We start from the raw sequence: 14,959 nt of genomic DNA, 5'->3' as shown, positions 1-14,959 counted from the left end.
GGAACACACCCGAAAGCTCGAGCTTCCGGGTAGTTGCACCTCTAGATGCTGTGGTCACACTTAACCATGGCATCGGAAGGGTTAAAAGTCTGATCGATGTTATCGCCAGTTGCAGTGATGAGCCCCAGGTGCCTGTTTAAATATGGTGGCCACTCATAACAGGTGGGTGCCTGCTGTTTTAAAGTCCCGACTACCGACACATACATCAGGCGGTTGGGAACGGTTTTAAGGGCACCTGTCAGCAGAATTGTATGAAACTGGCTGACCTGTTACATGTGCGCTTGGCAGCTGAAGGCATCTCTGTGTTGGTCCCATGTTCATATGTGCCCGTATCGCTGAGAAAATGTTTTGGTATATGCAAATTAGCCTCTAGCTGTAATGGCAACACCCCATTGCTCCTAGAGGCCTAGCTCTCTGCAACTGCCATGCCCTCTGTACTTTATTGACAGGGCCAGGCAGGTGTGATAACCATTTACACTACCTGGCCCTATAAATCGAAGTGCAGAGGGTACAGCAATGTGGGCACATATGAACGGGACCAACACAGATGCCTTCAGCTGCCAAGTGCTTATGCAGCAGGTCATCCAGTTTCATACAAATCTGCTGACAGATGCCCTTTAATACCCCCTAAAGTACCAGTAAGATTGAGACTATACAGCCAATCGCATTTTCATGGACAGTTGGCAGCCCTGTACATGACATGCCCCATGACTCCTTAGAAATGTGAGTGGACAAGTGGGACAGACTCCATGAAGTGCTTCTTACAGCCCTCTAGTTTGGCACTTTGGGCAGCTGTTAGTATAGCACTCCTAAGTTGCCTTCACACACTGCAGATTTTATTTCAGAAAGAACTGGCATCCATGTGCCCTCTTTTCTAATACAGTTGCATTCAGTCCAGGAAGGGAACTTTGCCACAATTCGCATGATATAGTGTAATCGAGATTGACTGACTGCATGCTGCAGTTTGGGCCCGGTAGAATATTTGCTACTATTTCACATTTTTGGGCAAGTATTTAGGGAACTCAAGGCATTCAGATATTTGATTTTATTTTTTATTTTTTTAACTTAGCGTTGTCAGAGTTTTGATCCTAAAGATTTTAAACTCCATCCTGTTCTTTTTCTGTTAAGGTTAATATTGAAGAAGGAAAATACAGAAGTCATCATTTGACACGTTTATTATATGAGAATTTTTTGAAGCTCAGAAATAAGTGAAGCTGAAATATGAAAAAATATGCATGCTAATTGTCAGAAGTGAAGCCCTACTTGTAGAATTTTGAGGAATATGTATGAAGTGGGGAAGATGAAAAGAAGTCAGAATTTGAAAATGAAGAATGAAGAAAGAAATAAAAATGAAGTTAAGATAAGAAGTAATCTGGGATCATAAAGCTCTACGCTAAGTAATTACTAGTCTGTTTGTGTCCCTGTATATATAAACTCTATGCATGCATTATCTGTTAAAGAGAGCATACAGGGTAAAACACTTAGGTAAAAAAATGGGATTGTCATTAAGTATGCCATTCGAATCCTAGTAAAGACTACTTCAGCTTCAAAGGAGTTTTTTCTTCTATTCAATGTAGGGTTATTTGTAGTAAATGTATTGTTTTGTATTCAGGAATCTCGATCTGCTTCAAGGAGTGGAAGTGCTCGGCGCTCAGGCAAGTCTGCAAGTCACTCTCCCAATCATTCTCCAGCACGATCTCGCTCTAAAGAGGGGTCAAGACGTTCAAGATCCAAATCTAGGTCAAGATCTGAATCAAGGTTTGTTTTTGTAATGCCGTTTGCATGTCATGGGTTAATGTGCATGCATTAGCTAAAAATGTATTTGTTATAAAGTTTTCTTATGCTAGAGGAAAAACGCTGCAGGAATTAGTCACTCTGCTGAACCCTCTTTCCCCTATGTCGCTTAGATCCAGGTCAAGGAGAAGTTCTCGTCGTCACTATACAAGATCTCGTACACGTTCAAGATCTCATAGAAGATCGAGAAGCCGTTCATATAGCAGAGATTATAGGCGTCGTCACAGCCACAGCCACTCTCCTATGTCAAATCGACGCCGTCATGTTGGAAATAGAGTAGGTTACTTTTCAAGATTGTACTTGTTTCAGAAAACCGTAACATTTTAATGGGCATCTGATGGAAGAATGTTGAGCACTTTGTTTTTACCTTCTAGGCAAACCCTGATCCCAACTGTTGTTTGGGTGTTTTTGGCTTAAGTCTTTATACTACAGAACGTGACTTAAGAGAAGTATTCTCAAAATATGGCCCGATAGCGGACGTTTCCATTGTGTATGATCAGCAATCAAGACGATCAAGAGGCTTCTCATTTGTCTATTTTGAAAATGTAGATGATGCTAAGGAGGTGAGAATATTAAATGTTTTGTAAGAATATTGATAACTTTATATGAAATGACTGAACAAGTATGGATCATTTCTAATTGGTGCTTCTGTACTATTTTCTCCCTCCCCATACACAGCATTTTATAAAAAAAAAATTTCCTCCATTTTTTTTTTGGAGACTTGCACATACTTACTACCGTCTTTCTCCGAAAATAAGACATCCCCCGAAAATAAGACCTACCTCTAGTTTTGCCTATCCCTGTAATATAAGGCATCCCCCCGAAAATAAGGCCTCCCCGATAATAAGGCCCCGCTAGAATATAAGGCCCCTGACGCTACCGTAGGGCGTCTGAATCCTCTGGACTGTAGCGGCGGCTGCCGCCGCGCAGCTCACTGATTGGCCGCAGCGCATCCAGAGCTGTTCAGGCAGTGCGAGGTCTCTTTAAATCAGAGAGCCTGCGCTGCCGCCTGGAGAAGCTGCCGCCTGCTGCTCGCTCTGATTTTCAGGGGTGACGTCCAGAAGCTGCCGCCTGCTGCCCTGACGGAATCTGGCTGACTCGCGATTAGACAGTGAGTCGCGCGGGGCAGGAGCTGGGCACATTGTGTGGAATCTGGCTGGCACAGACACACAGGGGTGACTGAGGTGGTGGGGGGGAAATGTTTGATAAAGTAGTGGGGGATGTCTGGTGAAGGTGGGAGGGGGAGAGAGACTAAATAATCCACTGTCCACTGGCACAGGGGCGTGAGATCACTTAAAATGACACAGGGGGATCAGAGGTGGGAATCAAAATGACACAGGAGGATCAGAAGGGGGTACTACCGTAAAATAGTAATCCCCCTCCCCTCTGATTCTCTTGTGCCATTTTGATTCCCCCCTCTGATCCCCCTGTGTCATGGAAAATAAGACATCCCCTGAAAATAAGACCTAGCGCAATTTTGGGAGCAAAAATTAATATAAGACACTGTCTTATTTTCGGGGAAACAGGGTATGTGCAAAGAGCCGTACAGAGCTGTCTTTTTAGGCTGCCTTCAGACATGATTCTCACGCTCTGGACTTGCAGCACAGCACCCATCCTTAACTTCTAGCACTGCCGGGGTCGCATAGCATTATGTTGGTTTATGATGCTATGTAACCCTTAGAGGTCTGGAATGTATTGGATAATTCTAACCTAATACGGTCAGTGCTATCCAATACATTCCACGCCTGTAAAGGTTACATAGCATTATAAATCAATATAATGCTATGCGACCCTGGCAGTGCTGGAAGTTCAGGACTGGTGCTGTGCTGCGAGTCCAGAGCGTGAGACTCTCGTCTGAAAGCAACCTTATATGGCCTGAGATGAAATTTGAACATTGACATGCAAATTATTGCTGTGTAGTGAATGGCAGGTGTTTTATGCAGGTTACTGTGCTAAATACAGCTTGCCAGAGGTGACTGATTCCCTTTAAGGCTACCTGCACACAAGTGTGGGTGAACCATGTAAGATTAGCAAATTTCCATGCAGATTTGTTTCTGCGCCAAAATCGACAATATCTAACTGGAGTTTGGTGCAGATCAGATGTGCTTATGCCACATATCTCACCCTTTCATTTAAAAAGGTGATATACATAGGTAAAACTGTAAACCTAATTGACATGCTGCAGATCTGGAAATCCGAGATGCAGGTCAATTTCTGCACAGAAAAAAAAAAAATATGCAGTGTACATTTGTATAATCTTAAATTTTGCTGGTACTGTGCTTCTGAAGAGAACCCACACACCCAGCAACGTGTGCAGATGGCCTAAGTTTTTTTCTGTGTATTGTGCATCTTAGACGTGTGATTTAATTGCAGGCAAAGGAACGTGCCAATGGCATGGAACTGGATGGAAGGAGGATAAGAGTTGATTTCTCAATAACTAAAAGGCCGCATACTCCTACACCTGGGATTTATATGGGAAGACCAACCTAGTAAGTATAAATTAGATGGTGTTCTCTCTTCCTAACTCAAGTTTAATTTCCGGCATTCTGTTAAATGTAGGGTTGTTGCGGGTATTGATGCAATACCAGGATTTCATTTTTTTTGTCAATACTGGGCTGCGCAGTCTAGTATCACAGAAATGAGCGCTCCAACAGCAGCGCGCTCAGTTCCCTCAGCAACACAGTGGAGAAGGAAACGAGTCTCTCCCATGTGCCGCGCTGCCAATAAAGAGGGGCGGGCGCACTGCGCCACCAATGATAGGAGGACCCTAAATGGGTCTGGACTATGTTAAGTTGGCAGGCTACATAGAGCGGCGCCCATGGATCTGTCTGCACCTATTATTCCTGGGCGCTGCTCCATTCGCCCGCTGTGCCCCCGTTAGTCTCCTGCTCATATGCTAATTACTACTATCTGAGCAATGGGGAGGAGACATCAGCTTCTCTCCTGGGCGTTCCTTCTCCCTGGAGAAGGAACGCCCAGGAGAGAAGCTGATGTCTCCTGCCAATTGCTCCGATAGTAGTAATTAGCATACGGAGCAGGAGACTGTAATGCAGGGCTCGACAAATAGCGACTAGGAATTTTGTCCTGGTGCCTGGGTATTTGCCCCTGCTTGAAAATAGGCCCAGAACACCAGCAGCCGGGCACAGCCACTGGAGGGTTAGGACCGCGAGCAAAATGAAACTTTTTTTTTTTTTTTTTTTTTAAATCGCTTGTACCCAGGCTCGGACTGCGTCTGCCACCCTGCCCGGACCCCTCAGCTTTCGGCTCCATCGTGGTTTGGTCACTCTCTCACCGTCTATCGGTCGCAGCGTGCTAATGTCGCCGTGCGTAATCTCCAGGGCAGTTAAAAATGGCGAAGCCTTTACCGGAGCCCGTACGGTACTTATCTGTGATAACTGTCCGGCAGACATCAGAGCCCATGTCCCGGTGAGAGGCTCGGTGGGGGAAGAGGAGTTAGTACAGGGGAGGCAGAGCGGGAGCACAGGTGGTGGCGCTGCACTTGCTGACAAGTGGAGGGAAGACAATCAGCCCATCATTCCTCCTGCTGTATACAGCAGGGGACCTGATCGGGCAGCACAACATCCTAGGACACAAAGTGCTGCCAGGTCCCTGCACAGCCGACTCTGCGGCGGTAAATTATGTGCTCTGCACTTATCCGGTAGGCTCAAAGTTTGTAATGTCTGCCTGCTACAGCCAATTTGGCCTCGAGCATGGCCATGAACCCAGCGGGGAGCTGCATACCTGCTGCTGTCATTAGGCCGGAGCTCCAGCTAGCCACAACTCGTGGCCATCCATGCAGTTACCATTTGGCCATTAGTTCTTTCCCTTTCTAGGAAAGCTGGGTGACAGCCTGTATACCACACAGAAAGCCGGGTGGCAGCTCCTAGGAGAGCTGTGTGGTATACAGGCTTTCTGTCACCCAGCTTTCCTGGTCTCCTGAAGAGAATATATCTCAGTATAGGAACATTTAGATACGTTATCATATGATTTACCCATTCAGGAGTCTTGGAAAGCCGGGTTGCAGCTCCTATGAGAACTAAGACTACTGAATGGCCAAATCTGATGGCTTCTCTATATGTTCCCATACTGAGATATATTCTCCTCAGGAAAGCTGGGTGAAAGGCTGTATACCACACAGGTCTCCTAGGAGCTGCCATAAGACTCCTGAATGGCTAAATCCTCTGATAACTTCTCTATGTTCCCGTACTGAGATATGTTCTCCTCAGGACTAGGAGACCTGGAAGGCCCCTTCAGTATTCCTAGGGTAATTCCAATGGAAATATTTTCCACAGAGGATTACCTGTTGTGGATTTTTATCAAACTCTACATGTAGCGTGTGGAATTCAGGCACAATCAGTTACACATGGTGAAATCATATATTACCACAGTGCGGATTTAAAATGTGCACAGTAGGTTCATTTCCGTGTGGATTTTATGAAGTGTGAGGATTTTTCGTAAAATCGTATCCAATTTGCTGCAATACGCTGTGGATTTCATAGCTGCAGTTCTATGAGATGAATAAGCCCGGACCAAACATCCTGGGGAAGGGATCTCAGTTCTGTCAGCTGCAGCACAAGGATTATACACAGTGATGTCACAGCGCAGGAATTATACACAGTGACGTCACAGTACACTGATAAAACAATGAAGAGATGCGGCACACAGTGACGTCACAGTACTCTGATAATAAACAATGCCCATGTTGTTTGGTTCTAGACTTCTTTATATGTTAATTTAAGAGGTTATTTTTGTCGCTGAAAATAAGGCTTTATAAGGTAAAAAAAGGCTCCTAACTTTTTTTAGCTGGCTCCTAGATTCCAAGGAAATTTGTCAAGCCCTGCTGTAATGGAGGCCACAGCGGGCGAACGGAGCGGCGCCCAGGAATAAGTGCGGGGGAGATCCCTGTGCCGCCGCTCTATATAGCCTGCTAACTTAACATGGGACCCATGAAAGGTCGTCTTTAACTTTTAATACAGGAGGCAGGTGCCGGGGTTCTGTCAGAATGCTATACCCTCGTCACTTCCAGTGACATGGCCTCACCGGAAGTAACGAGAATTAGCTGGAGGAGGGGCTGCGCAAGTGCAGATCCACGGGTAAGTAAAAATTATAGCACCGCTGCAGGAGAAGCGCCCACTTAATGCGCATGCGCGAAACTGGCCAGCACACTGCACCTGCGCCCGGAGCCATGGCTGAGTAGGAGAGGGTGCGCACGCGCGGCTATATACTCCCGTTGGCCACACACATCAGGATTACACCGCGTGTGCGCACTCAGGGCTAGGAAGATTTGTCAGTGCAAAATGTTCCATCAGATCTCCCTACCCCTCAGTGCACAGGCTCAGTGTCCCGGCCGGTTTCGCGCATTAAGTGGGTGCTTTTCCCGCGGCGGTTCTATAATTTTGACTTGCCTGTGGATCTGTGCTTGCGCAGCGCTGCACACCCCCCTCCTCCAGCTGATTCTCATCACTTCGGTGCTGCCGCGTCACCGGAAGTGACGAGGGTATAGCATTCTGATAAGGTAAAGTGTTCTGACAGAACACCGGCAGCAGAATCACATAGCAGCTCTGTCAGAGGCAGGGTGCTGGTTATCAGTGGCAGTTACCCCTCAGGTGTGGGGGTTAACTGCCGCTGATCTGCTGCCGGCGCCCACCTCCTGTATTAAAGGTTAATTAACTTCTCCCCCCCCCCCCCCCCCCCCCCCCAAGTATTAAAATCATTGGTGGCATGGGCCAAAGGGTTCCCTCCCCTTCTCATTGGTGGCAGTGGCAGCTTCTGATCGGAGACCCAGCAGTGTAATCCTGGGGCTCCGATCGGTTACCATGGCAGCCAGGACGCTACTGAAGCCCTGCCTGCCGTGGTGAGCTCCCTGCTGCTGTGTGTACTATGCACAGGGCAGCAGGGAGAGTGTAAAGTCCTATTCACCCTAATGGAGCTCTATCAGGGTGAATAGGACAAGGGATTAAAATATCCTAGGTTCTAGCCCCTAATGGGGGGGAAATGGTTATTAAGTAAAAAAAAAATAAAAAAAGGTATAAATCACCCTCTTTCCCTATTTTATATATAAAATGCAGAATACACGTGGCTTTTTTTGTATTTTTTTATTTATTTTTTCCCATGTGGTATCTAGTATTGCAATACTTTATGGTATCGAAACAGAATTAAATTTATCTCGACAACTCTAGTTAAATGTTGCTCTCCTTTCTTCAGCACCGTTCTCCGATGCGCCTGAGGTGTTCCTGCTATTTGTTTTCAAACCGCAGGTTTGACATGCCTGAATATGGCTGTATCAGTGAAGGACAGTGATTGGCTGCCACGGTCATGTGCTGAATGGCTGCCACGGTCATGTGCTGAATCCAGGCACGTCACCTCACATGTGAAAACTGCGAGAGTGCCACAGGAGCACTGCTGAGAACCAGTGCTTGAGAAAAGAGGTGATTGTGATGTTTTGTTTTTAAAAGGGGTTTTCCAGGATTTTAACACTTTGGCAAACATGTCGCCCACTTGAAGTGCAGCGGGTGTCATGGCCGGCAGGTCTGTGCTGTTTCAAACGGCAGAGGCCTGCGGCTAATTTCCGCAACCAGCAATAATGCAGATCACTGCATCTAAATGGTCAAACCCCGGAAGCTCTCTCTTCCAGGGGTGTTATCATCCTCCTCTGTGGCTAGTGAGGATGCCAGTAACTGATTTGAATGCGCTCAGCCTCGCAGAAGAGGCTGGGCATTCAAACTGCAATTCTTATTTTGGCCACCAGGTAGCAGGCACACATAAGAAATGCGCAATAGACAGTTATAAACTCATTTTAAAAATACTTGATTGTTCAAAATAAAAAACTGTATTTTGTAGGCTCAAATACAAGCTTCAAAATGGTTACAAAAAAGTGGGAAAAAAAACTTGAAATTAATATATAAAAAAATATCATTATTATTCAACACAAAATAAAGAAAATAAGCAAATAACGAATGAAGATAAAAAAAAAAACTTGCATATAAAGTACTTCCAGCAGCTTTTTCAAAATTTAATACACTACTCCAGCACAGAACCAGTGGTCCACACAAATCGCTCATGTTAGAGATCCATTCAATTGAATGGGTCATTGTTCAGTCCAGTTGCACTCTCTTAGACTCGGACAGCTTCCATACGGAAACATCGCCTGTTTGAAAACGCCCTTAGGTTGTATTCACACCTGTGAACAAATGATAGATAGATTATATGTAGATCCTGTTGACGTATAATTGTTTTTTTTTTTTTCTCCTCTCCCCATTCAATTTAACTTCCACAGTAGTGGCAGCTCTCGCCGAAGAGACTACTATGATCGAGGTTATGAGCGGGGAGGATATGATGACCGGGAATACTACAGCCGTTCATCTTACAGGTAGTCTGAACTGTGGATATTTATAGGTTTCCTTAGGCCCCTTTCACACGGGCGAGTATTCCGCGCGGATGCGATGCGTGAGTTGAATGGAATACCAACCCATTCATTTCTATGGGGCTGTTCACATCTGTATTGTAATGTATTGTCTGTTAGTGTATGGATGGATCTCACCACCTGTAGAAGGCAGGTCCCAAGGCCGTGCAGGGCATCGGGCTGCCTTGTCACCCATCAGGTCCCTGCCACAGCAGCGCCGGGACTCTATGCGTTGCTTTACCCGCCAGAAACTACTTCTATGTCGTGGACCGTGGCATAGAAGGGGTTAATCCGTCGGTGTCGCTGTAAACAGCGATGTCGGCAGATACAGCAGGGGGCCCTGCTACCAGGGACTGCCGGACACCTGCCGTGATTGGGCGCGCACCGCTCTGGTGCCGGCCCGATCAGCCTGCCGTGCATGTACGGCAGAATACATTCTGGCAATGCATCCCCCGCCGTACATGCACTGTGTTTTACGTTGAGGGGTTAACTATACCCACTGGAGTCTGTACTTGCTGAATTTGAGTCTAAATTTTATTTTTATTGATTACATTTATATAGACCTATGGCAGTGCTGAAGCAATGTCATTCTGATTTTATATTGAGGTGATTATCCTCATCTTCTACCTGTTTTTTATGTATTTGCAGATTTAAATCAGGGTTTTATTGCTTAACATTTTGTGCTAAGTTTCCTTTTTGAAAGGGTTGTCTCATCAAGTATGTGGCGGCAGTGTTTTTCTTTGTTTACTGCTGCTAGCAAAGTTCTTTATCTTGGGGACCTGGAATGAACTTCATACTGCCCTCACCCAGGTTGTCATAGTGCAGTGGCAAGATAAGTGGATTTCAGCCATCTTAAATGGAAAAATAAAATGTTCGGGGGGCACTCAGATATCTGGTAAATATGAGTATACAAGATGTAAATAAATGGGTACCTATTTACCATATTTTTCGCCTTATAAGACTATTAGTAGAGAACAATAAGAGAAGAAATAATTTTCATTACACCTCAGGTCAGACCCCAATGTGAATGACCCCCAATTAGATCTCAGATAAGAGCCCAATGCCTCATATCAGCCCTCAGTAGCCTGAAACTGATATTTCAGCCCAATCAGCCTCATATGGAATAAACTAAAAGAATTGCTTACCTCTCCTGTTCTGTACACCACCACCCACACTGTCTTCCTCCTCCTCCGTCAGCTTGAGGTCACAGCGCGCCCTCACACTGTTCACAGCCGAGGACCAGGAAGTGGTGAGTACAGAGCCTTTCTGGTCCTCCGGTACTAATGAAGTACTTCCATAATGGTAATACTTCATTAGTATTTGCCCCATAAGACGCAGGGGCATTTTCTCCTCACTTTTTTTGTATTATATCTTCATATATTTACCAGATATCTAAGTGCCCCCTGAACAATTTTAATTTTTCTATTTAAGATTATTTATACCGAGGTTGTGCACCATGCCATTGGTCTCTAGGTTGGGTTGAGCCACTGCAATTCTTCTGATTTCAGCCATCTGCCACTTAAAAGTTAATAAGCAGTCGCCAAGAACCAGCAGTATAACTTACAGCCTGAGGCCTCATGCACACGGCTGTTGTTTGGGTCCGCATCCGAGCCGCAGTTTTTGCGGATCTGATGCGGACCCATTCACTTCAATGGGGCCGTAAAAGATGCGGACAGCACTCCGTGTGCTGTCCGCATCCATTGCACAGTTCCGTGGCCCCGCCCAAAAAAAATATAGCATGTCCTATTCTTGTCTGTTTTGCGGACAAGAATAGGCATGTCTACAATGGGCCGCCCATTCCGTTCCGTAAATTGTGGAAGGCACACTGGCGGCTTCCGTTTTTTGCGGACCGCAAAAAACGGCACGGTCGCGTTCATATAGCCTGAGTCTGGTTAATTATGAACTCCTGCTCTGTCATACTACCTACTGATAAATGACCGTTCTCTCCTAAGGGGAAAAACGTAAGCACTTGTTATACTGCTGGGTCTCGGCAACCACTTAATATTAAAGGGGTTGTCCCATCTTGCAAAGTTGCTTTCATTTTGTTCTTTCTAGCATAATAAATTTACCCTATGCATGTTTTCTATTTGGTCTACTTCTCTTCCTTACTTCCTTCCTTCCTCCCTAGCTCCCCCCGTGGTGGCCAGCCACCTCTCTGCTGCTCCATAGAAACCAATCGGATGGCTCCTGGGTATCTTGGAGCCACCGCTCATGGCATGGCTGGTTGTGAAAACGCTGTTGGAGTCCCTTGCTGGTGACCCTGATAATAGGCTTAAAGAACAGCATAGACAGGCCAACCCCTTTTAACTCAAATGTCTCATAGATGGCTGAAATCCACATGTCTGTCACTATACCAGGCTATCCTCATATTTGTAAAGTGTAGGAACCGGTTACCAACTTGATGTAGACCAAAGGGTCAGCATCCTCTAGCATTTCAGCTGTTGCAGAGCTACAACTCTCAGCATTCTCCATTCACTTCTATGGAATTATAATTTTATTTTTATTTTTTTCAGAGGAGGAGGCGGAGGATGGCGCGGAGGTCAAGACAGGGATCAGTTTTCTAGGTAATGCATGACTAGCATTTTAGCGTAATAGACTCCCAAGTTTTTGATTTTTTTTATCACTGAGTTGTACTCCTTTTAATTTTTACTTTAACAGAAGGCGGTCTCCTTCACCTTACTATAGTAGAGGTGGCTACAGGTCTCGATCCAGGTCTCGTTCTTACTCTCCACGTAAGTTGCATTGTTCAGTAATTTTTCCATCCACACCAAAACCTTTAATATTTGTACCTTGCTGCTGTCCATGAGAAGTCCACATACCTACTGAAAATTCAGGTTTTAAGTTCAGATTAAATTGTGTCCACTCCCTTTTTAACAGGAGTTGAGTTGGTGCATAAGAGCACTGGCTTAGCTGGGTGAGAGTCCTAGGCAATTGCCCTAAACAGTTGTCTGCAGATGAGGTGCTGGCTTTGTCATGTCTCAAGGCCTCTTAAAAGGTCGAACACTGATTTTGTAGCAGTGGTCCTCAACCTTTTTTACACCAATGGAATAACAGGAAGGTGCAGACAGTGAACAGTCTGCAACGTTCTGACATCTCTTGGTGCAGACATGACCACAATTTTTCTTTATTTGTAACCTTCCTTTCACCTCAAAGACTTGACAGAGGAGTTTCCAAACGCATTGTCATTAAGGTTACAAATAAAGAGAAATTATTTCATCTCACTGGTCATGTTTGTGCCAAGACATGACAGAATGTCGCAGGCTGTTGACTACATTATGTAACTTATCTTTATACTTGCTTGCATTCCAACACTGAGGTCTGGGCCTCATAGGCAAACTGTTGGTGTGACACTGACAGTTTCAATGCAGTACAATACAGCATGTATTGAAACCAGGATCAGACCCTGAAATATTAAAGTCCCATACTAGGACGAAAAGTTTTATTAAAAAGAAAGTGTCCACTAAGTGTCCTTACCCCCTCAAGCAATTTTTTTTTAAATAAAAATGCATGTAACACTTGAGCTTTTATAAAAATATCACATGATCTACCCCATCAGGTGAACGCAGTAAAACAAAAAAATATTAAATTTTACCGTGCCTCGCAAAAAGCATAATACCAAGAGGTCAAAAAATGTGTACCCCAAAATAGTACCAATGAATTTTTTATTTTTTTTGCTTTGAATAAAAGTGGTAAGATGTAAAAAAAAAAAAAAAAAAAAGCACTTGGTCATATGTACCCTAAAATACAGGCAATGGCATTTGGTACCCCAGAGACTGTTCAATAGCATGGTGCCTATAAACCAATTAATCAAAATCTGCACTGCAAAAGCATTTGAATATCTAGTATAACCTGACCCCCCCCCCCCAAAAAAAAAAAAAACAAGGCCCCTCTCATAGATGATACTTGCCTAGCACCCACGTCCCTCTGGATCACTTGACGGCCGCCACATCTGTCGTTTGGATCAATCTGGTGATTGGGGGGGGTGGCTAGGGATCAGCCAATGGCAGCCTGCAATGGTGACCAGCCTCCCTAGGGGTATAAGGGCTCCATCCAAACAGGAGCTAGTAGGAATGCTGTGCTATGGTGTCCACTCATTTTTCACTTCTGGAACACCATGGCACAGGTTATGTCCTAAACTAATCTCATGCTTCTTCCAGTTCTCATGATGGCACAGTACTGTCATTGAATGGGCATAATATCTCTTGGTAAGTTTTTTAAGAAAAAGCTGATAACTAACTTATATTTTTATTTTTTTCAGGTCGATATTAAAATGCAGATGCTTCAGTCAGTTTAACATCTTTATACATACAGTAAATCTCTGAAGTGGTGTATATCCAGATATTGAGAACTTTTTTTTGTAAAGAATTTAATTTTTTTTCCTGTAGAAATCAGGGCTTGCAGATACTGCATGCATTTTTATTTTTTTTTTCCCTCACCCCATGGAAGATAACATTTTAAAAAATAAATGCTGTTTTTTCTGAAAAAATTTCTGCCTCCTCCATAACCACCACTTGATGCTTTTGTATAAGTACCCCTCTAAAAATCCTGCCTATAAAATGCACTAGTTAACCTTTTTCCTTTTTAATACACTAGAGGTGCCCATGATTAGTTTTACTTCTACAAATCTTCAATATTATTGACTTGGAGAACTGACTGTCTCGGTTGGTCAATATTTTTTTTTTTTTTTTTGTGAAGCACAATAATTACAACTCTGGTATCTTGGCCATATTGACACATAAGGGAATTGAAGGTAGGGTAGTGAAATGTTAATGTTAACCATTAGTGCTCTATAATACATTCCAGAGGTGCATTTCTGTCTTTTACAGCCTGTGACAATGCCCTGTTTTGCAGATTGCTGCACTGGCTTTAGCTGTCACATTTGCTAGGCCTCAAGATTTCTGGCTATTGGTGAAGTAGATTCTCTGTTGTAGTTATTGAATCCAAGTTTATCTGCTTACCAATTTTATGTTTGTATAATGTAATATATCCTGATCCCAATAAGAAGTAGAAGCATCATTGGTGGCTTATGTGGTTTAAATTCTTGTCATTGTGCCCACCTCCAAATAAATGCACAATGGACATTGTTGCTTTGTTTGTGTAATGGTATTTTTAAATAAATGTGCTTTTTGAACAAAATGTTGGTTGCAATTGTACAGTTTTTGGGGAGCTGGATTCTTAATGGAGAGTATTTTTCTTTCAATTATGCTTCTAAATTCATAATGTTTCTGTGTCAATTACTTCAGATCAGTGTCTGTACTAGAACCAGTGTTGCAGTGGAAAGAAGCTGAGCAGGAGGTGAGCAATCCCCCTGGAAATATTTCAGCCAGTAGCTAGTGTTGTAAGGAATGTAAGGCTACTTTCACACTAGCGTTAATATTTTCCGGTATTGAGATCCGTCATAGGGTCTCAATACCGAAAAAAAAAAAAAGCTTCCGTTTTGTCCCCGTTCATTGTCAATGGGGACAAAATAGAACCTAACTGAATGCTCCAAAAATGCATTCTATTCTCATACCAGAGAGCAAACCGCATCATGCTGCTTTTTGCTTTCCGTTCTGGGATGTGGAGCAAGACTGATCTGTCATGACCCACAATGCAAGTCAGTGGGGACGGATCCGTTTTCTATGACCCAATAGAAAACTGATCTGTCCCTCATTAACTTTCAATGGGGTTAATGACTGATCCGTCTTGGCCATGTTTAAGCTAATACAACCTGATCCATTCATAACTATGCAGATGGTTGTATTATCAGTAACGGAAGCATTT

At 44.1% G+C, this 14,959-nt stretch overlaps 1 protein-coding gene across 3 annotated transcripts in view; it reads left to right on the top strand.

Moving 5' to 3' along the window:
• TRA2B (transformer 2 beta homolog) overlaps window positions 1-14,332 on the top strand; it is a 29,499-nt gene extending 15,167 nt beyond the window's left edge. Inside the window, exons 2-10 of one of the 3 annotated variants that reach the window (XM_040439644.1) lie at window positions 1,129-1,397; window positions 1,613-1,758; window positions 1,908-2,070; window positions 2,169-2,357; window positions 4,168-4,283; window positions 9,071-9,163; window positions 11,710-11,760; window positions 11,855-11,928; window positions 13,455-14,332. In XM_040439644.1, coding sequence (XP_040295578.1) covers window positions 2,038-2,070; window positions 2,169-2,357; window positions 4,168-4,283; window positions 9,071-9,163; window positions 11,710-11,760; window positions 11,855-11,928; window positions 13,455-13,465 — 567 coding nt within the window. In that variant the 5' untranslated portion in view covers window positions 1,129-1,397; window positions 1,613-1,758; window positions 1,908-2,037 and the 3' untranslated portion in view covers window positions 13,466-14,332. The remainder of the gene's footprint in view (window positions 1-1,128; window positions 1,398-1,612; window positions 1,759-1,907; window positions 2,071-2,168; window positions 2,358-4,167; window positions 4,284-9,070; window positions 9,164-11,709; window positions 11,761-11,854; window positions 11,929-13,454) is intronic. The other 2 variants (XM_040439643.1, XM_040439642.1) reach the window with 2 other exon arrangements.
• Window positions 14,333-14,959: the final 627 nt, after the last annotated feature.

Source organism: Bufo bufo, chromosome 7, assembly GCF_905171765.1.
Source record: "Bufo bufo chromosome 7, aBufBuf1.1, whole genome shotgun sequence".
Lineage (NCBI taxonomy): Eukaryota > Metazoa > Chordata > Amphibia > Anura > Bufonidae > Bufo > Bufo bufo.
Note: the sequence above shows the minus strand (reverse complement) of the source record. Positions and strands in the feature narration are given on the sequence as shown.